Source organism: Crotalus tigris, unplaced genomic scaffold (genome assembly GCF_016545835.1).
Source record: "Crotalus tigris isolate CLP2741 ecotype Arizona unplaced genomic scaffold, ASM1654583v1 scf7180000019097.2288821080:1192077, whole genome shotgun sequence".
NCBI classification, from domain to species: domain Eukaryota; kingdom Metazoa; phylum Chordata; class Lepidosauria; order Squamata; family Viperidae; genus Crotalus; species Crotalus tigris.
This window is the reverse complement of record NW_024097373.1, coordinates 436922-458855: the sequence shown is the minus strand read 5'-3', so window position 1 is coordinate 458855 and position 21934 is coordinate 436922. Positions and strand designations below refer to the sequence as shown.

Genomic DNA, 21934 nt, shown 5'->3' with positions numbered 1-21934 from the left:
AGAGTCTGAGAAAATGGCCATATATATTGTGAAAATTAAACATATCTCCATTAAATTGAGATTTTTCTCTTTGAAAGTTTGAAAGAAGCCCTCCATGCAAATATTTTTGCTCAACCCATTTAAATAAAGAATGACTTGTAATTAAACCTACAAATAAAGACCTCCTTTGGCCCATTCCACTTCTGCAACATTAGAATCCACATTGTGTTCTAGAGGAATAACACCACTCTGCAGTTTTCCAGAATATTGAGTTACTTATAAGTTAATAAAGACAGGATAAAATTCCAACAAGGAAACAAACAAACTCTACTACCAGAATCCATTTCATGGAAATCTCCAAATACCCTTGCTCTCTGATGTAAAATCTTTATCTCCTTCCTAAAAAGTGACCATTTATGCTGTTTATTTATAGCTGTTATTTGTTTAAACATTTTGCTAGCAATTCTTGATTATAATCTCCCCCATAGTTTATAATATTGATACAGTATTGGTTTGCTGCTAGTTCACCGCTATTGGTTTCTATGTTGTGAAAAATGATATTTTCTTATGGAATATTATATTTATGGACTTTATTTTATGGAACTTTGGAGCTTTGCTCCAAGTGTAGATGAAAAAGATAAATACTGTAAGGTTTATTTTTGAATACACGTATAAAGGATTAGACTTAAGGTTAGCCTTTACAATCCAATCTTAGTTTATGAAAGAGAGCAAACTAATTTTTCTGCCGTGTAACCTTTAGAGGGCAAATGATTGGGAAATTCAAGAAATTGAAATACGGAAATGAAAGCAACGATAGGCTGTTTGAAATAAGAAACCTGGTTCCCGACAGGCACCTTAGGATGCTTTTCGGAAGGCAGACCACCATCAAAGCATCAGGTTAAGAGAGGGGCGGGGCGCGGAGAGCCAATCCGAACGATCTCTACCTGTTTCTCGCGCTGCCCTGAACCGCCGCTAATTGTGGTCGCCTAGCAACTGCAGAAGCAACCGTTGCGCGGCGCGTCCAGCACGTAGCCACAGGAGCCAATCGAAAACTGGACGGTGAGATTTGGGCGGAGCCGCGAAGCCAGGCCAATCAGCTGCAGGCGCGGCGCGTTTTAAACAGCTTCCGTGGCGAAACGGCGTGTTTACTGTTTAAGGGTCTGTCGAATATCGGAGGAGGCGAGGATGCCGAGCCGCCCCGAGGATTACGAAGTACTCCTCACCATCGGTGCCGGTTCATACGGCAGATGCCAGAAGGTGCGGCGGAGGGCGGACGGCAAGGTGAGCGGAGATACCCTCGGGCAACGGTTCCCTGGCACATGGCGTTGCTTGCCCGCACGCCGGGTGCACCTAAGCTCCGCGGCGCCTCTTCCGCCCCTCCTGCGCGGGGAAGGTCTTCGTAAGCCGTTGCACGGCGCACGGATCCCATGTCCCTTATCCCTGAAGCCTGGAGACTTCTTGAGAGGCGGGCGTCGGGCGCTGCGCTTGTGGTTACCTTAAGTACGGTGCAGTTGCAGAACTGCACGATATGCGGAACTACGGTATAAGTTATCAGTTCACACAGTATTCTAGGCTAAAATGTAATTGGCTAGTTTGTGATTCAATGTATTACACCAGCAGCCAGTTGAGGAGAGGTTGAGACAGCCAGAAACGCTACCTCGCTAGCTAGTCCGCAGGTGGTTCTAGTTGCTCACCTGGAAGCCTTACAACTCGTAAAGTGAAACAGTTTTGAAGTTGGCCTTGCACAAAGAGAACAACTCCCAAAATTTTTCTGGAAGGTGAATTTGGTTTATTTTTGAATTAACAATATGGTGATGTATAGGTTGGTGGGTTTTTTAATCACACACATTAAATCAACATGAATTCTGGGCTGTAATGCTTTTGGCCTGGGATACATATTCTGAAGTGCTAAAGCCACATGCACTTCCAGAAGCTATCCTTAAATGTACCCATAGAGTTCCTTTGATAATTACAATTAAATTGGATTTTTTGATATTTTAATAGGCCAGGATATGTGTGCTAAGAAAATATTTCCCGTATTAGTCTAGCCATGGTCATATTTAAAAATTAAGATTTTACTGCTACACGGCATACATGTTTTATATAATAGAAATATGCTCGTGTGACTAGCAAGGTTTGCCTTAGTAATTCTGCAATAAACACATTAAAATAAAATAAATCTGATGGCCTTCCAGAAGACATTTAAAATATTTACAATCTAGATGTACATCTTTAATGTTGTACACTCCTGGAGTGTGAGTTGGGCAGCCATATAAATCTATTTAGTAAATCTATTTAGTGCATCTATTTCAATAGACAACCAATGCCCTGTTGTATTATGGTTTTGGAGATAATTACCTAAGCAGAGAAACAGTGGCCAAAGGCAGATAAAGCAGTGGGAGCAGGAATGATTTCTGATTTCCTGCTGGCTTTTCCATTGAGTATCCTAGTGGGAACTTGGCAGGGAGCATTAGAAATCAAAGATGTGATCGTAGCAGTAGCCACTAGCATCGAGGCAGCCACAACTTCCCCAAATGTCATTTTTTTGGGAGTCATGGGGTCTGGATTTTGAATGCATTCTTTAAATTAGCCTATTTGAGGTACTTTAGTTCAAAAATTGTTACCTTAGGAACACTGTTTTGCCCACTTAAAGGTAATGACAAGAGTTTAAACAGTATAAAGATGCTGTCAAGAAGTCATTGCTATGTGAGGATTTTTATGGAATGTTAGTTATTCTGTATTTGGATGGTTTCGGTTATATATAAGGCACTAAATCTGGTGAAATCAACAATACAGAAATAAATCTTATGATCATGTTTTAAAAGGTGATCCATTGTACCCCTTACCCACCTGATGCTCTTAGGAATAGGATGGCTTTTACAACCTTCCTAAAAGTTAATAATGTAGTTGTGGGTATTATGCACCTGTTTACTTAAAAGCTTTGTGAATTTTCACCCAAATAGTTTTTTAGTGATCTCCCCTTCCAGTTGTTCAATGTAATATTTGAGGATAGATCTGTTAAGGCAGACATGTCAAACACAAGGCCCGGGGGCCGGATGCGGCCCAAAAAGTGGTTTCATGTGGCCCACGAAGCCATCCTGGAAACAATGAGGGAATGGCCCCTGCTGCCTTGGCTCTGGCCCAGGCCAGCCGGGAGCCAATGTACAATTTTATGGTGGCCATCTTGGCACGTGCCCCAGTGGACCATGCCTTGGCACTTGCCCTGGACCCACCCCCTTCTGCCAGAGACCCTCAGATCTGTCCCACTCCTGCCTAGGCCCCCCATAGGCACCCTTGATGCGAATGATGTAGAACTGGCCATGCCCACCCAGTAGGCCACACCCACTCCATCCACGCCCACCCAGTAGGCTGCACCCACTCTGGCCACATCCGCCCGCCCCCCTGCCCCAGGGCAACCGCAATGCTGATGCGGCTGTCAGTGAAATTGAGTTTGACATCCCTGTGTGAAGATCTCTTTGTTCATTGACAGAGACACGTGCTACAGCTTTGTTTTGCTCACGCTCCTATACAGCTGTTACACCCGGCACCAACAAAGCACCAAACACCTTCCTTTGCACCGCACGGCACTTCTTGGGTTTTTCCCAACCTTTTTTACTTCCGACTTCCTTATACCTTGGCCTACTGCAGCTGATAACTCAGCCTAGCAGGCCAGATAATCCAATAACTCCAACAGTGTCTGCTTGGTGAGTGAAACTGAGCAGACTGAAAACCACAAAAATGTATTGGTTCTTGGGGTTATCCTAAGTTGTTCAGAAAGCATGTGTTTTGGGGAGTATAATTTAAGAAATGTTGGTGTGAAATCTCACTCCTTTAGGATACTTTGTTTTTACTTGGATGTTTGTGGCACAAACAGGCTTAGGATATTTGTGACTAGCTTGGGTAATTATATGTTTTTAAACCCTTACTAAGGTCTATTGTTCTTCTTAATTACATAGTTTCAGTGGGATATAGTGGAAGGCCTTGCTATCTACTTCTCCTTGGATCATTATGGCACAAAAGTGTTTGTTATCCTTAATATTCCTGATTAGAACTGACAGAATTTACAACCTCCTACCAGAGGCAGTATATTCCTATATTTAACAAGACTCTTCATGAAGGAAAACCTGGATTGTACTCCTAAAATACCAATACCAAATATCTCTTGATATTATAAAAATGGAGGGTTAGGGTGTTCGTTGCAAGTGAGGCATGAGATACAGTTTCTTAATTCTTGGCTTAAATTTTTTTTTTTTAGTCCACCGGGCTTCATTTGAAATGACTATGCTATTTAATCATTTTTTTTAAAATATATATTTTCAGAGTTTAGAAATGGCTTATTTGTCTTCTTTCAGGTTTTAGTCTGGAAAGAGCTGGACTATGGATCTATGACAGAATCTGAAAAACAAATGCTAGTTTCTGAAGTGAACTTACTTCGTGAATTGAAACATCCAAATATTGTTCGTTATTATGATCGTATAATTGACAGGACAAATACAACACTTTATATTTTGATGGAATATTGTGAAGGTGGAGACTTGGCTACGTTGATTGCAAAATGTACAAAAGAAAGGCATGTAAAAACTCTGGATTATTTGGAATGTTATGTTGGTTCTAGAATGTATGTTGGAATTCATCATTTAGAGCCCTTCTGCATACCAAACGTCTTTCTAACCCTTCTTATTGTAGCATATATACAGGTAGTCCTTGACTTACAACCACAATTGAGCCCAAAATTTGTGTTGCTAAGTGAGACATTTAAGTGATTTTGCCCCATTTAATGACCTTTCCTGACACAGTTGTTAAATGAATCGCTGCAGTTGTTAAGTTGGTAACACGGTTGTAAAGTGAATCTGGGCTCCCCATTGACGTTGCTTGTCAGAAGGTAATATGACCTTGGGACATTGCAACCATCATAAATATGAGTCAGTTGCCAAGCAGCTGAATTTTGATCACATGACCACAGGCATGCTGCAATGGTTGTAGCATAGATTATTTTTTTGGGTGCCGTTGTAACTTTGAATGATCATTAAATGAACTGTTGTAAATCAAGGACTACCTTACTTAAGACTGAGTTATATTGTTTACTGATATCTTCCTTGTATCTTTTTTTCACAACTCTTCTGTGGTTTATACTAACCAAAAATAAATAGCTAATTAAAATTATTTAACTATAAGCAGGGTTGAATTCCTGTGCAGCCCCCTTTCTCCAATTGCTATTAGAAAGCAACTCTGTGAGACTAAAATTAAGTCCATGGAAAAATGAGATATAAAAAGATTCCACTTAGAACAGGGGTCCCCACCCCCCACCCCCCAGTCTGTGACCCAATACTGGCCTGTGGCCTGTTTGGAACCGTGGCATGGAAGTGGTGGGTGAACACGTGTGTGTGCTCAGCTCAATTTATGCAAGGGGCAGGTATGCTCCCCTGCTGCTTGCGCAAATGGAGCTGCATGCATTTGCTTGCCCGCCACTCATGCAGAACCATCCCTTCTCTCTCCCCCCACTGGTCTGCAAAGCCGGAAAGATTGGCAACCTAGAAGATTCTGATCACACCACAATATTGTTTGAATGGAGAAGGCCTAATTTTATACCACACAAAAAAAAGACTCATCTGGGAGTGCTCTAATTTATTTAAATTATGCATATTGAGAGTAATCAACCACTATGAAATTTCAAGAGTTTGAGACAACTTTCATGACAGAATAGACATATTTTTAGTAGAGTCATTATTTTTAAATTCATGCATCTGTATTTGGTGTGATTATTTTTTATAATATGGCAGGATATGTTCATATTCAAATATTAATTCCCAAAACTTTTGGCTTATAAAATAATTTATAAGTTAAGCAATTATTTGTGTAGTTCTCTATTTGAAGTATTTTATTGAATTATTCGCTCCTACCTCCATATACTTTGGCTTAAATTTACACACAGGTTAATAGGATGCAAAACAAAACTTAAATACAAGTTTACACTTACAAAATTAATATATATATATATATATATATATATATATATATATATATATATATATATATATATATATAGACCAGCCAACAATGATAACGCTCTATTATGTGAGATGTCTTTCAGTGTTGTAAAGTAAAATATAAATGGAAATCCTTTTGACCTTGCATCTTTCCTTTAAATCTGAACTAGTGTAAGATAATGTTGAAAATCATCAGCATAATCTTCAAACAACAATCCCAAAAAAGGGGCAGTGAGGATATATATAATAGCGTATGGACAGAATAGATCAAATATTGTTAATAATCCAGAATTTTGTTTGCTGGGGCAAATGTCCTGATCCTCCAGCAAAGAGGACTCCAAGGAACCTTTTTGTGTGAAAGTTGAAAAAGGTAAAAATGGAGCTTCCCCAAACTTAGAGACAATTATTTTCTTTCCAAACTCTTCTGTTTAAAAGAAGATTCCAAACAGATAGTCAGATTTAGTTTGTACTCACATTTCTGAGAAAAACATTTCTACAGCTGAAAAAAGTCTGTTTTTTGAATTTGAGTGAGGGATGGGGATTTTTTTTTCTTTGCAAGTAGATTTGGATAATAAAATAGATTCTTGCCGTATCTTATCTTACATAAATCTTGAAAACATTTACCTCTTTGAAGTATTTACAAGAAATTAGGAAGAGGGAGATAGAATTCCCGTAGAACTGTTTAGAGAAGATTAGTAACAAGAATTTATTCTGTCCTTATTTGCTGCGAATGAAAAAAAAAGAAAATGAATGAATAATGCAAAATGTGAAAAAAATCAGAATTAGAAGTCAGAATACAAGAAAACAAGAAGTTAATCAAACCAATATTTACTAAAAATAATTTTCAATTACTATCATGTTCATGACTACAAAATGTTTATTGCTCTGATTTGTACGTATAAAAAAGGCTTGTAAACACCAGAAAATGGAGTCCTGTGAAACTATTCCTTATACTGTATTCAGAACGCAAATTCACTGCATTTCCTTGAGATTAAAGAGCCAGTTTTGCCCATTTCCAGTGTTTTGTTTTATATGAATTAGTATACATTTTACATTTCTTCTGGGAGCAATTAAAAGAGTATGTGGGAGGATTATATGCAAAATAATAAAATTTATTTTTTGGCTCAGGACTTAGCTATTCAGGTAAAAGTCTCTCAACTTTAAAGAGCCTCTAAAGCAGGGGTGTCAAACTGCTGGCCTACAGGCCAGATGCGTCATGGCAAAACCACACCCACCCCATTGCCGGCAATAGAAAAAAAGTCACGATACGTCGCGACACGTCATATGACGTTGTGATTTTGACACCCCTGCTCTAAAGTATCTTATTCTTAAATCACATTCTACAATATACAACTTTGAGAATTGATTTAATGAAAAAAGTTTAGTCTAAAAGTGCTTAAAACAACCTTTTCCTCTTTCAAAAGACATTATCTGGATGAAGACTTTGTTCTGCGAGTCCTTACTCAATTGACTTTGGCCCTGAAGGAGTGCCACAGGCGGAGTGATGGTGGTCACACTGTGCTTCACCGAGACTTGAAGCCAGCCAATATTTTCCTTGATGGAAAGAAAAATGTGAAGCTTGGTGACTTTGGCCTGGCTAGAATACTTCATCATGATACCAGTTTTGCAAAAACATTTGTTGGTACACCATATTATATGTCTCCAGTAAGTGTCCTTCAAACTTTTTCAGATTAGCTTTGTTCTACTTTAGCATGGTCCATTTATAGTAAATTGAAAGGTAATGAGTGACTGAAGAGAGTGTTTTCTTGAAATTTCAAATCTGCTTTTGTGCTAGTTACTAGTATAATCCAGGTCTAAGGTAAATATGGTGCTGGAGATGCTGCTCCTACGCTAATTATTAACAAACTGAACCAACACTATCTTAATGGAGCATGAAATGATATCTACATTGAGTCTGATTGTACTTGAAGCATTCCCACTGACATTCATAGGGCTTAAGTTAATCATTTACTAGGTTTTATTCTTATAGTTCTGCTTTCCTGATCTAGAATTCTCTCAGATGTATTGATAGCAAAATCTTTGAACTGATTTCTTAGCAAGCAAAGTCATACTGATAGATAATTCCAGAAGGTATAGGCTGGGTTTACTCAATATACAAAGCCATATTATTCTGGCTTGTTTCATATAGCATTATGGTTTATTCAAACTATGACTTAGGACAGTGGTTCTCAACCTTTTTAATGCCGTGACCCCCAACCGGTCGTAAGCCGAGGACTACTCAACCGGTCGTAAGTCGAGGACTACTCAACTGGTGCAGCACCGTTTGCAGAATGGGACTTTTGGCGGGCTCAGCAGGGCAGAGACAGCCTGGACAATTCCTATTGGCTTTTGAAAGCCAATAGAATTAGACTCTATTCAAGAGAGTCTATTCTATTGGCTTTCAAAAGCCAATAGAATAAAAGGGAGTAGCACAGCTAAGGAAAAGGGGGAAAAATGGCGGACTGTGTTGTTTGGCGACCCCGTGAAATGGTCGTTCGACCCCAAATGGGGTCCCGATCCACAGGTTGAGAACCACTGACTTAGCATGTTGTATGGACCTATCCACAAAACATATCTGGGCAGTGCTATTTTGGAAAAGACTAGGTTGGGAAGGCTATCCACTGTTAAGGATTGCTTACAGCTAAATCAGTGGTCCCCAACTTTTTTGGTTCTGCGGACTGGCAATGACGGCAGTTGGGGGGGGAAAGATGGTTTCACATGCACTCTCATCACTTGAGCAAATGGAGCTTTGTGCGCTTGCCCCTGCTTATGTGGCCCAGTTCCCAAAAGACCAGAGGTTGGGGAACCTTGAGCTAAACAGTTCTTCAAACTACACGCTACTAAGTAATTGATTTCCTAGAACAGTGTTCTCTCTAATTTACCATTTTATTGCCATGCAATTATTTATATTTTAATAACTTTTTATCTCATTTTAGGAGCAAATAAATCGCATGTCCTATAATGAAAAATCTGACATCTGGTCTCTAGGCTGTTTGCTATATGAGTTATGTGCATTGTTGTAAGTATAGTACTGCAAATGTTTTTAAGCATGTATTTGAGAATACTATTGAGCAGCTATTCAATATAGTTAGAACCTTCCTGTCAAGCAATAGAACTTAATATTTTACAACACAGTTGTTTAGAAATATTAGAAGTTTAATAGTGACCATTTTAAAATTGAAAAGCATGCCATTCACTTTTCCTAGACCTCCATTTACAGCTTTTAATCAGAAAGAGCTAGCAGAAAAGATAAGGGAAGGAAAGTTCAGACGAATTCCATATCGCTATTCGGAACAGCTGAATGAACTCATCACAAAAATGTTAAACCTGAAGGTAAGATAACTTCTGAAAAAAAAGGAAAGGAACTATATGTAGAAAATTTTCTAGACCTAATGTCCCCACTTCATTTAACTTTTAATTCCCCACTCATTTGCGCTATCTCACTAAAAGGTGCTCCTGTATTTGTGTGAGTGCTTAGTCTTTAATATAACTAAGTGCCAATAGTGAAATTAAATCCAGTTATTTATATATATGTATGTATGTATGTATGTATGTATGTGTATGTGTATATGTATGTATATGTATATGTATATATGTATGTATGTATGTATATGTTTCCTGCCCAAGCAGGGGGTTGGACTAGATGACCTCCAAGGTCCCTTCCAACTTTACTACTATTATTATTACGTCTACATCTGTGTAATCTTTAACATTTTAAAAAAGAACTTTTCTGTAAGCTAAATATGCATTTTTCTGATTTCAAGGATTATTGCCGGCCTTCAGTTGAAGAAATTCTACATAATCCGTTAATAGTTGATTTGGTATCTGAGGAGCAAGTGAAAATTTTGGAGAGGAAAGGGCGACGATCAGAACAGGATAAAGTAGAAAGACTTTCAGGAACACCAACCAATGAATTAAAACTGAAAGAACAACAGCTGCAAGAGAAAGAGAAAGCTATAAAGGAAAGGGAACACAGACTCGAACGTAAGTGAATTAATGTATATGGTATTACAGGGATTCCATCCCTGGCTGCTAAGAGTTTAATCATCACAACAAATGATTCTTTGTCAGGCCTAAAGTGAAAATAGAGATTTGAAGTAAAGGACAGAGCACAGTGACAATGAATAAAATAACATGGCATTTCAGAAAACTTATAATTTGACTTCTAGTGTTCTGAAGTATTCCACTGATATTTTCTGACTGCAATCAAATTCTAAACATCCACAATGTTAATGTGATTATTGTAGTTTAAGGATTCAAATGATGACTGAACTATTTAATAAGGTAATGCATTAAGTGTTGGATAACACAAGGTTGAAACCTAACTCTCCCATGAAAATTGAGTGATTTTGGGTCTTTCAATTCAAGGTACCTTAGAGCAGGGTTTTTCAACTGGTGGTATGCGTACTACTGGTGGTACGTGACCACCTGGCTGGTGGTACGTGGTGTCGCCTTCCTCCCCCCTGCAGTGTCACTTTCCTACCCCCGCACTCCGCTCCTTCCCAGCTCACTTGTTTGTGGAAAACATGCTGCTTGGCGGCAGCCTGCATGAACCCTACCGAACGTGCCCTGCAGGAGGGTGCACGAAGAGCGCAGGTGCAGAGTAAGGCCCCGCCCTCCCCAGGGACTCATTGTGCAGCAACCGGATTGACTTCTCGTGCACACAGGTCAGCAGGATCCCTATCACCCTTCCCCTCCCTCTTTTTACTTCACAACAAGCACTAGCCTGATAGGGGACAGAGCCGTCCACTCCCTTGGCAGGAAGGGGTTTGAGACTGCAGGGTTTGAGACCGCATCGCGGCCCTGAGCACCAACATCACAACCGCCCCTTCTTTCCCCCCTTCTCTCTCTCTCTCTGTTGTGGTCTCACTCTCTTCCATCTTCTTTTCCTTTCCCTCCCCCCGCAAGCTTGCGATACCCCTCACAGCCCTCATGTTGCCTCCCGGAGGATTCATCCCGCAGCAGCAGGTGGGAATCAAGGCCACGTTTGTTTTGCTGATGTGCGCCAGGTGAAGCCAACAACGCAGATGTGGAGGGAGAAATGCGCCCGCCTGACTCCCTCCCCCCTCTGTTTCGCAGTATTTAACCCTTCCCCATTTCCACAACGGCCGGCCTGCCCACCCGCCAGTCAGTTTCCCCTTCCGGGCTGGGAGAAGCGCATGCCGTTGCCTGTATCGCAGGCTTAAAGTCTGAAACAGCTGGGCTCTTGGCTGACTGATCACCTTTCTCCCCCCCCTCATCTTTTCTACAAACCGGGAATCATGGCTTAGTGGGGGCCTGGAGCGGGTCTCGGGGTGCCCGTGCACCCCTTGGATCAGACAAGTGAGCAATCGACTCTAGCCTTTGGGGAACAAAAGCCGGCCGGGGCTGATCTCTTCCTGCTAGGGAAGGCTGGAGAAGCCAGGAGAAAGTCAGTTATTAGAGGGGGGGGGGAGTCACTTCTTCATTTAAGGCAGTTTTGGAAAAGTAATTTTTGCTGGAAAGAAAAGCAGGATTTTTTTCCTTTTCTTGGATCGCCTTCTTTGCTTGGCCCTCTGTTGTCTGGGAGATGCACCTTTGCAGCAGGCTTCCCCTTCCGTTAATTATCGGAGGTTTGAAAGGCAAGCTTCTCCCGGAGCGTAAAAGTAGAGGGCCCAAATAGCGGGAGTGACGCAGCTCTCCCGACTCTCTGCTTCAGGCTGAAACAGTCTCAAAGGTGGAGACCGGAGATTACTTCGCCCAAAGGAAGGATGACTTGGTGGCGATGTGGGTTTGTCTCCCTTCCTTTGGAGGTGGGAGAAAAGTGTCGCTTCCTTCGGGCGGGTGCAAATGTAATTTAAGAATGGTAGCAATGCGGCCAGAAATGGGCATCTCTTGACAGCGCTGGGGAGAGCTATGGGAAGAACGATGTACACGGAGAGGATCGGGGAACCTGGCTTGAATGCTGGGTTCCGGTAGGGGAAAAATGACTGGGAGAAGTAGCTGGTTCATAACGTACGTGCCTGAAAATGGGGGGTGAACCGGCGATATACCCGCCCTGCCCTGTGCGCTCTCTTCTGCCTCTGCGAACGCACAGGCAGGGCCGTGATGTGTTGCTGCCTGCCAAAACCAGGCTGGGGTCTGGGTGGCGTAGCACAGGACAAAGGAACAAAGAAGAAAGGAAAGGAAGGAAGAAAGGGACAATGGGAGCTGCAGCGCTGCAGCCTTCCAGTCCTGTGAGCTTTGTTCGGCTGTGCTCCAGGCCTCACATTCATCAGCTGTTCAGCGGCCGAGAGACAGAGCCTTTCAGCTTCAGGCCGCTCCATCGGCCCTTGACTCCCTGCCTCGGCCTCCTGTCCAGAGTAGGAGCCACTCAGCTGTTGGTCGGGATGCCCACGGAGCCGACATCCACGCTGCCAGGGAGAACGGCGCTGGCTGCTGGTCTCCTTTGCCGCCCCGCACATCATCTTCGACCCCTCCCCCGCCCGTTCATGTTGAGCCGAAGGGCTTGACAGGGAGAGAGGGAGGGAAGGAGGAAGGGACAAAAGGAGGTGAAAGAAAGAAGGAAGGAAGGGGACAATGGGAGAGAGGGAGGGAAGGAGGAAGGGACAAAGGGAGATGAAGGGAAGGAAGGAAAGAAGGAAGGAAAGGACAATGGGAGAGGGGAGGGAAGTAGGAAGGGACAAAGAGGGAGATGAAGGAAAAGAAGGAAGGGACAATGGGAGAGAGGGAGGGAAGGAGGAAGGGACAAAGGGAGGTGAAGGAAAGGAAGGAAAGAAGGAAGGAAGGAAGGAAGGAAGGGACAATGGGAGGGAAGGAAGGCAGGCACCTGCCTCAGTCGCATCCCCCTCCACCACAGATTCCCCCCCACAGGAACCCTGCAATCTGAGTGATCAGCTGGCCGTGCCCCCCGGCCATTGATCACATGATCCTGGACACTGTGAACGTCATAAGTATGAATCAATTGCCAAGCATCCAAATGTAAATCACAAGACCCCGGGGATGCTGCAACAGTCATAAGTGTGAAAAATGGTCATAATTCGCTTGTAACTTCAAACAGTCACTAAGCGAATTGTAAGTCGAGGACTACCTGTACTTTCTCATTTTTTTCCTTTTTTTTTTTTTTGGTCAAGTTTTTGATACCTTGCTGGGCGAGTGGTGGTACTCGGATATTGTCTTATCCTAAAAGTGGTACAATGGGTGAAAAGGTTGAAAAGCCCTGCCTTAGAGGGTTGTTGTTTATAGAAGAATTAGAGGCTAGTGTGCTATGTATAGTGCCTTGAGCAAAGACAATATGTTTTTAACAAATAAGACAATGCAAAGCTTACAGCTGAACTTAAGATATTGCCTCTACCAGCATCTGGATTTCACAAAGTATTTAAATTGCATGCAGTTTTTTCATAGAATAAAGTTATTACAGATAGTCCTTGACTTATGATTGAGCCCAACATTTCTGTTGCCAAATGAAATAGTTGTTAAGTGAATTTTGCCCCATTTTACGACCTTACTTACCACAAATGTTAAATGAATCAATGCAGTTGTTAAGTGAATCTGACTTCCCCATTGACTTTGCTAGTTAGAAGGTTGCAAAAGGTGATCACATGACCCTGGAATATTGCAACCACCATAAATATGAGTGAAGTGTCTGAATTTTGATCACATGAGCACGGGGATGCTGCAATGTTTATAAGTGCGAAAAACAATTATGTCATTTTTTTCAGTGATGTAACTTTGAATAGTCACTAAATAAACTGTTGTAAGTTGAGGACTACCTGTGTTATTAGAATAAAGAAATGTTATATGCCTCTCTGTCAAATAAAATACCCAGTGGTGTTAATTGCAATCTTATAAACATACTTTTCTTTTTGTTCTAGAGCGAGAACGAGAATTGTGTATTCGGGAGAGACTAGCAGAGGACAAATTGTCTAGGTCTGTTCTTAAATGTTTGAAATGTTTTAGTTTGCTACAATAAGTTTTTTTTTTTAAAAAAAATGTTCTGGCATAGGTTTTTGTGACTGGATTTTTACTGGAAAAGTTAAGTGACCTCCTATGTGTGGAATTTAATTCCTGGTATCCTCCAGCCATTATGACCCTTTCTGAGAATTCTGGATATTAAAACATGTGTATTTGGATGGAACATACTGTAGGCTGGGAAAAGCTACAGAGCTAGATATTTGTGATACAACAATATTTGCTAGTCTTCAAAATGCTCTAGACCAGTGGTTCTCAACCTGTGGGTCGGGACCCCATTTGGGGTCGAACGGCCATTTCATAGGGGTCGCCAAACAAGGCTGTCCGCCATTTTTTCCCCCTTTTCTTTGGCCACGCCCCTGGCACCCAGTGATGTATAAGTGGTTGGGGGTCACCACAACATGGGGAACTGTATTATGGGGTCGCGGCATTAGAAAGGTTGAGAACCACTGCTCTAGACTAATGGGGGAATTAATTTGGAAATCATTTTAATATAAGCTTTGTTCTAATCAACTCCTTTTTGTAGGGCTGAGAATTTGATGAAGAATTACAACTTATTCAAGGACCATAGATTCTTCCTGCCAGCCACTTGCCCAGGTAGGAGAAGATACAGGAAGCTCCAACTGGATTACTAATCAGGGATACAGAAGCTCCTATCATTATCTTTCTTCTATCTCTATGGCTGGTATCAGCCTTCTGGAATTGTGATAATCCCAGAATATTATGAAATGCTTTACTGTTGAATTATGTAGAAAAGTGAGATCTCCTCCTATACTGAACACATGGCTCTCTGGTTCCTAAAAATCTGAAACTCTTAAGCATAGGAAACAATAAAAGATGCTTCAAGACTTGTGAAACCAAAAATTTGGGTTTCAGTAATGGCCTTTCACAAATCATGAAGTATGCCTGCTTCAGGATTGTAAGAAGCTTTCCGTATATGGAAAATTATGACTTCTACTAAACCTTTCAAAATTACTGCGAGTTGTGATTATTTTGTGAATTTGATCAGAAACAGACAAAATATATATTCATAAAAGAAACAACCTCTGTTTCTATTTTTATGTGAAAGTTGGCTGTTGCACCTGGCATATTGTTACTAAATTTGGGTGACATTGTGTAAATATAGCTATTCAATTCACCCTCTCTTGTATCTTATCAGATTGCTCTTTATTTTTATATGTTTTAGTCTTGACTTTCTTGAATTGTGAAATTAGTCCTTAATAAAATATATTTTACTACTTTGTAAATAAGAAAATGAGATTTCTGTAAGATAATGAAATATTTCAGTGGCGCTGATTTTAAAAATTAGGTCTTCATTCTTAAAGTATTAAGGTTTACTATTATTATGGATGCCACTATATTCCTGTGTAGCTGATTTCAAAATAATACACTTTGGCTGGTTTTCAGACTGGATTACAAGAAATTATTGCATTCTTGCAAATTCTTCTCTACTTGAAAAGGTGTTTCCCACAAAGTATTTGGGGCTGCCATTGAAAAACACCATTTTGACCATATACAGCTTCAAAGCTTGTCTAGCTAATGAAAACTTCTTTGGTTTTAAAATAGACCATTGTAAATAAAAGACTTAATTGTCCAGGAGCTAAACACATTTTATTTTTAAAAATTTGATGTAGAAACAGCTGTCTCTTAAATATCAATTGCCCTTAGTTCACTTGAACAGTAACAGAACATAGTGCTGTATTAGAACAATTTTACAAGGGGGACTATCCTGTTTTCACACTAAATGAAACTTAAACTAACAATAGCTAACATTAAGCAAGACACTTTAAATGTAATTAGTCTGCCCTCACCCCAGTAGACTTCAACAAATTTATTGCCAGAAAATAGAGTTACCCCAAAAGTGCTTATTCAATAATAGGAACAGTAATAAAGATAATTTAAACAATGATTCTGGGTGGCATACAAATAATGATAATGATGACTCCTGTCACTGAGCAATCATTTTTCTTGACAATGTAGCTCTTACATATGGTATCATTTAACTAATTCCATTGCAAAAAAAAATTATCACAGCCAAATACATACTGTAAATTATTTGTTTTTTTAAGAGGCAGGGTTTTCTGAATCTGCTGTTAGGTTTTGATTAAAACTTCAGATACATAATGTCTATATTAATTGATGTTACAAAAATTTTATGAGGGGGCTGTGCTGAATCATACTAATGACGTCTTTACAGTTTTATCTCTGTAGTTATCACCCAGATATTTTGAGAAGTCCACTGAGTGGTATATTCTCTCCTATACTTTTAGTAATTTATACATACCCAAGATAATGGGGCCTAATTTCTACTTTTTCTATGTGTTATACAAAGAAGTTCTTCCTTTTACCTGCACTGAGTGTAAACACTGTTTGAAGCAGAGCTGCAAATATACTCAACTATTCAACTATATAGTAAAGAAAAATCTAAAAAAAGAAAAGCCAACACTGCTTAATTTTGTATTTTGGATGATATGTATTCTGTAGGCTTAAGGATTTTGGTTGTTGTATTCTCTAATAACCCACACCTATAGCATTTTTTCACAACAACATTTATATTTTTCTATGCTGGCTGATGCAAGAGGCTGTGCTTATACGAACCTGAAGGCTCTTGACTAGGGACTAACAGATTGAAGAGAGGATCGTAAACATTCCCCATTTTACATACTTTTTCGAAATGAAAAATTTACAAGTGCAGTAAAATAGAGTGTAGCAAAATTATTTAAAAAATCCATGGATACCACTTCAATAAAATTTTACATTGCCATATTTATTATTTAGAATTATGGAAATGTTACTTAACATACAGTAAGCAAGTTTTATTCTACAGGGTAAACATCTGTTAGCAGACCTAATCATTGTCAGGGTGGAATCTGTGATGTCTATCTGTTGGATGGATACTTGGATACAGTTAAAATTAATTTTCTCCTTCTCCCTCAATGCCACTAAGATCTTTTCTTTAGAGCAGTAGGAGGAACAGTGCATTTGTTCAAACAAACATTTGTTTGTTAAATGTACCCCTAAATATTAAATAGAATTAAGCTTTAGTTCCTCTGTAATATGTTTAGGTTTTGGAGGAAAATAAAACAAACTTTCAGTTAAGAGTCATGATTTGTCCTGTCATTTTACTGATCTTTAGTTAAGTTACATCTGCACCCACAATTCCATTACATATGTTTTAAAGATGATTCCTTCACAGTTTCCTCTACTCAACTATTCTAAATATATACGTACATATCTTAAAGCCAATTGTATCTCCTCATGCTTTGGATTTCTGTAATTTTTAACGCAATAGGAGAGAAAAACTTCTTGCTTGGAATATATTAACCAACTATAGTATAATTATTGTGAATTAAACTTACGGTAGTTTCCATCCTGCTTGGTTCTTTGTCCTGGCCCTTAGTTCTAGTTCTGAGATAAGCACTCAGAGTACTTTCTTATGAAAAAAGTTATGTGGTCCAGAGCTGTCTGAAAGTAGAAGCACAGAAGATGCGTCTTCTGAGAGGCGTCGTGATGGCCTCATTTTTTAATATCTGGAACATTCTGATTAACAAGGCAGTTAAGTGTGGGCTGATTAGCATGACAAAACTGCATTCACAGAATAACTCTCAATGGTTAGTCATTGAACTGGAGTGGCATTTTGCAAATCACAATCTTGTATTCTTTATCTTTTTTTTCCTGATGACTTTGACGAAGAAATAGAAGTAATGCTAATCAAATCTGTATTGTTCATAGAACTGAGTAGCATATTAATACAATAGAAGACTAATAAAATTCAGTTTGATCTTGACAGATTAGAACAGGTAGGCAACCTTGGCTCTTTTATGACTTGTGGACTTCAACTTCATAGCTGGCTCAGGAATTCACGGATCATAAAAGAGCTAAGGTTGCCTACTCCTGGATTAGAAGAATAGATTGTGAATAACAGAATAAACTTAATGGAGACAAATACAACTGTTCTTATAAAAACATTAAATGTATATGTATAGAATATCAGCTAGTACAGGTGAAAAATATGGGAAGTAAATAAGAGCAGCAAAATTTGGATGCAAATACTTATTATACTTACATATAATAATTATTAGGGTGCATCAACAGAAACAGTGTCCAAATCATAGAAAAGCTGGTTTTGAGTATTATATCCAATTTTGGGTACTACATTTTAAGATGGAATCAAAGAATTGAAAAAATGTTCAAAGAACAACAAGGGTGTTCAGGTTAGGCATATCACATATGGGCTGCAAAAATCCCAAGGTCAGCCTGTTTACCGAAAATAGATCTGTAAGATTCTGTGATGACACTCTTAGCAGACCTTGAGAACCCAGGAAGTAGCTAGAGAGAGAAAGGAGGAAACAGCTGTTTCAAAAGCGATTTTGGAGGTGGAGTAGAAGTGTAAGAGAGCAACTTTACCTCAAGGTTAATATGAAGCTCGTGAGGGTAGCAGGCTCAGGAAATGCCATGTTGAGTTCTGAAAAATATTGCTAGCCTTCAATCATCCTCCACTTTCTACTGCTATTTCACTCATTTCTCCCTTCAGATGTGAACCAAATAATTTTCCAAGAAAAAAGATCAGTAATTTACTGCTCCTTCTCCTTATATATTCAATAAGTGATACCAGCAATAACAGGATCATTGGGAGCAAATGTGTCTAATAATAATAATAATAATAATAATAATAATAATAATAATAATAATAAAGTTGGAAGGAACCTTGGAGGTCATCTAGTCCAACCCCCTGCTCATGCAGGAAACTCTATACCATTTCAGACAAATGGCTGTCCAGTCTCTTAAAAACTTCCAGTGTTAGAGCATTCACGCTTCTGAAGGCAGGTTGTTCCACTGGTTAATTGTTCTAACTGTCAGGAAGTTTCTCCTTAGTTCTAGGTTGCTTCTCTCCTTGATTAGTTTCCATCCGTTGCTTCTTGTCCTGCCTTCAGGCGCTTTGGAGAATAGCTTGACTCCCTCTTCTTTGTGGCAACCCCTGAGATATTGGAACACTGCTATCATGTCCTCCCTCATCCTACTCTTCATTAAACTAGACGTACCCAATTCCAGCAACCGTTCCTTATATATTTTAGCCTCCAGTCCTCCAATCATCTTTGTTGCTCTTCTCTGTACTCTTTCTAGAGTCTCAACATCGTTTTTATATATCCAAAAGAGTTGGTGTGATTGTGTACACAGCCTGTTGGACTTAGATTAGCAAACCTAAGAAACTATAGGGCATAGTCATCTAGATCATCAAAAACTAGGTGTGTCTGGCTCCAATTTCCCATGGGGAATAAAAGGGCTATGGGTATGCACGTATTCTGTGTTGTCAAGAAAGAGAATAAAATATAGGCATGTCAATTAAAAATAACAGTTCATGATTTTTATTTTATTAAATTTATTTCAAAGTATAAAATATAAATGAAAATAGTGGGAAAATGGGGCAGGAAAATGGGAAACAAAAATCTAGGGTAAAGGAACTTCCAACTTGTGGGAATTACCAGTTCATGAATTTAAACACCTATTGTCAGAATAGGCTTCAGAGACTGGTATGGAATTTCAAGAATAAAATAATAATAGAAAATAATAATAAAAGAATAGCATATGATGAGCATAAGAATCTTATATGATCAAGGATGCTCATTGAAGGAGTTATGTGATTATTCTATGCAAAATAATTTTATATAATTCTACCAATTATGTTAGCTTTTTCAAGATGAATCTTTTTAGCATTGCTGGTTCTTGCCTATATATTGTTCTCTTTTTACAAAGGAGCAATAATGAAAATAAGAAAGTAAAGCTAAGAAACGAACATAAACAGAACTATGATACTTTTTGCTATTTGAATATTGTCTAGATATGTTTCAAATGACTTTCAGAGAAAAATCCTGTTCTTCCACCAAAAATAGATAGATAGATAGATAGATAGATAGATAGATAGATAGATAGATAGATAGGGCTGGAAGATTTCACCATGTCTTTAGAAACTATAAAAAAATTCCCTCAAAGTTTTTTTCTTCATAAATACAGTAAGCTATTCCTATTGGATTAAATGACATGGCCTACATTTAGTTAATATTGCTTGGTATTTCTGTTTGCCATATCATATGAATGAATTCTGTGATGTGATATTCTATGATGTTAGATATGAATTCTAATGTTTTGCAAATATTATAGCTAAAGAAAGTTATATGAATATTACAAAAGTATATTTTTGTTTATCTTTTTAAGAAGAGGAAGTGTTACCTGTCCCTACAGCAAGAAAAAAGAAAGTCCAGTTTGGTGATGAAAGTAAAGAAAATGTTCAAGGTGAGGAAAACCTGGAAAATTTTTCCCAATCAAGAGAAAAAAAATGTAACTTGAAGAAGCGTCTTTATGCTGCAAACCTGCGCGCTCAAGCCCTATGTGAACTGGAGAAACACTACCAGTTGAAAAGCCGTCAGCTACTTGGAATGCGTTGAAACAAGTCATTTGTGCCTGTACAGAATAGTGATATTTCTATGGTGTTTTAAAAGTATATTTTTGTAATGGTTGTGATGAAAAGGTCTGTGTAGATAGTTTTAGATGAAAAATGTTTTAAGCTAATGATTTGTGAGCATTTCTCTTCTTAGGAATTGTGCACTTTTATGCACTCAACGACACCAAGAAATTACTAATACTTTTAACAGAAAAAAAATGGTTTAGAAGATGTTTTAGGATTAAGATGAGAGTAATGTAACATTGCTACTATGTATCAAAAGAAAAGAGAATGCTAGGATGGGGTTTCTCCTTTCCAAATTTGCCTTTTCCATTTTTTAAAAGTATCTTCTTAAATTTTGATATTTTTGTATGTGTAAATGCCAGTTGGCTGTGTCTGTTTTATCCCTGTTAGGCTTTTCAGAGTTGGGATATTACTGAAAGCATGGTTTTAAATAATGATAAATTGCTTAAAAGGAGAAAATATGGTCATCAGAATTTAGAAATAGCAAACGTTTGGTTGGCAGAATTTTGCATATAAGCAGCTTGCTTTATTAAAGCCTGATCTGCTTGGAAAGTTTCATCATCAAGTCTATCTGTCAGATGTTATAGACTGTAACTCCTATAAGCCCCAAACAGATGACCAGTAATTGGGGATTTGAGAAGCTGTAGTCCCAAGCATTTCAAGATTATTTCTACATATATTAAATGCTGAAAAAAAGATCTGTTAAAGACATGTCAATGTGAGTTTTACATATGTAAAGGAATTATATCTCAAGCCATGTTTCCTTGGAAGTTAGAATGTGGATTTCTTAAGGAGTCAGGATGTACAAATGCTGCAACTTGGGATAGAAAGCATCAGTTAAATAGGCTTGTGTGTCTATTTTCATAGTGCGTAATAAATAATATGAAGGCATGATCTAAATGGTTTTGTTTTGTAAATCCAAAAGTCTGTGTGATGACCCAGGGCCCTGAATGGAGGCAAAGCAGTCGGCTGGCAAGAGCAACAGTCTTTTAATCACTGCCAATGTTCACCCAAAAGCTCCCACATATGCTGGCACGAGTTCAAACAATACAGCCAGGGAAGTTTACACTGTTCTCAGGACAAGACAGATAACAAAACGTAAAGAGTCTTTTTAACTCTCAGCTTGCCTGCAAACTGCAGACTGCAAGGAAAGATCAGGAATGTAGTCTGTGGTCATGAAGCAGGAAACAGACCGGTCCGGAATACAAGAGCACAAGTCACAGCAATCTCACGTTTGTTCCCGGCAAATGCCCCACCCCACAGCGTCTCCTTAAATCCTAATCCCCAGGAGTGGGGCGGGACGCTCTCCTCCCGAGCAAGTGAGCCCGCCTCCGTTGTTCCCTCCTCTTCTCTGCTCTCCTTGCTCTGGGATCAGGTGGGGGGGGGCTTGCTCCTCACTTGAACTCTGCCTTCCCTGTTCCAAACCTGAAGGGCTCTGGCCTGCCTCAGCCTGCTCCTCCCTACAATCCTCCGAAGCCACAGACACTCCCTCCTGGGCCTCAACAGGGAACTCCATGTCTTCCTCGGAGTCAGGCTCGGAGGGAGGCATGACAGTCTGATTATTAATAACTTCAAA

The 21934-nt window shown here is 39.4% G+C and overlaps 1 protein-coding gene across 1 annotated transcript; it reads left to right on the top strand.

The window, feature by feature from the left end:
- Positions 1-594: 594 nt before the first annotated feature.
- Positions 595-20616, top strand: NEK2 (NIMA related kinase 2). The gene is made up of 9 exons (XM_039359665.1): positions 595-1260; positions 4332-4549; positions 7391-7631; positions 8903-8985; positions 9173-9299; positions 9731-9950; positions 13799-13853; positions 14422-14492; positions 20109-20616. The coding sequence occupies exons 1-9, from the start codon at positions 1165-1167 to the stop codon at positions 20336-20338; spliced, it is 1341 nt and encodes a 446-aa protein (XP_039215599.1). The 5' UTR covers positions 595-1164; the 3' UTR covers positions 20339-20616.
- Positions 20617-21934: the final 1318 nt, after the last annotated feature.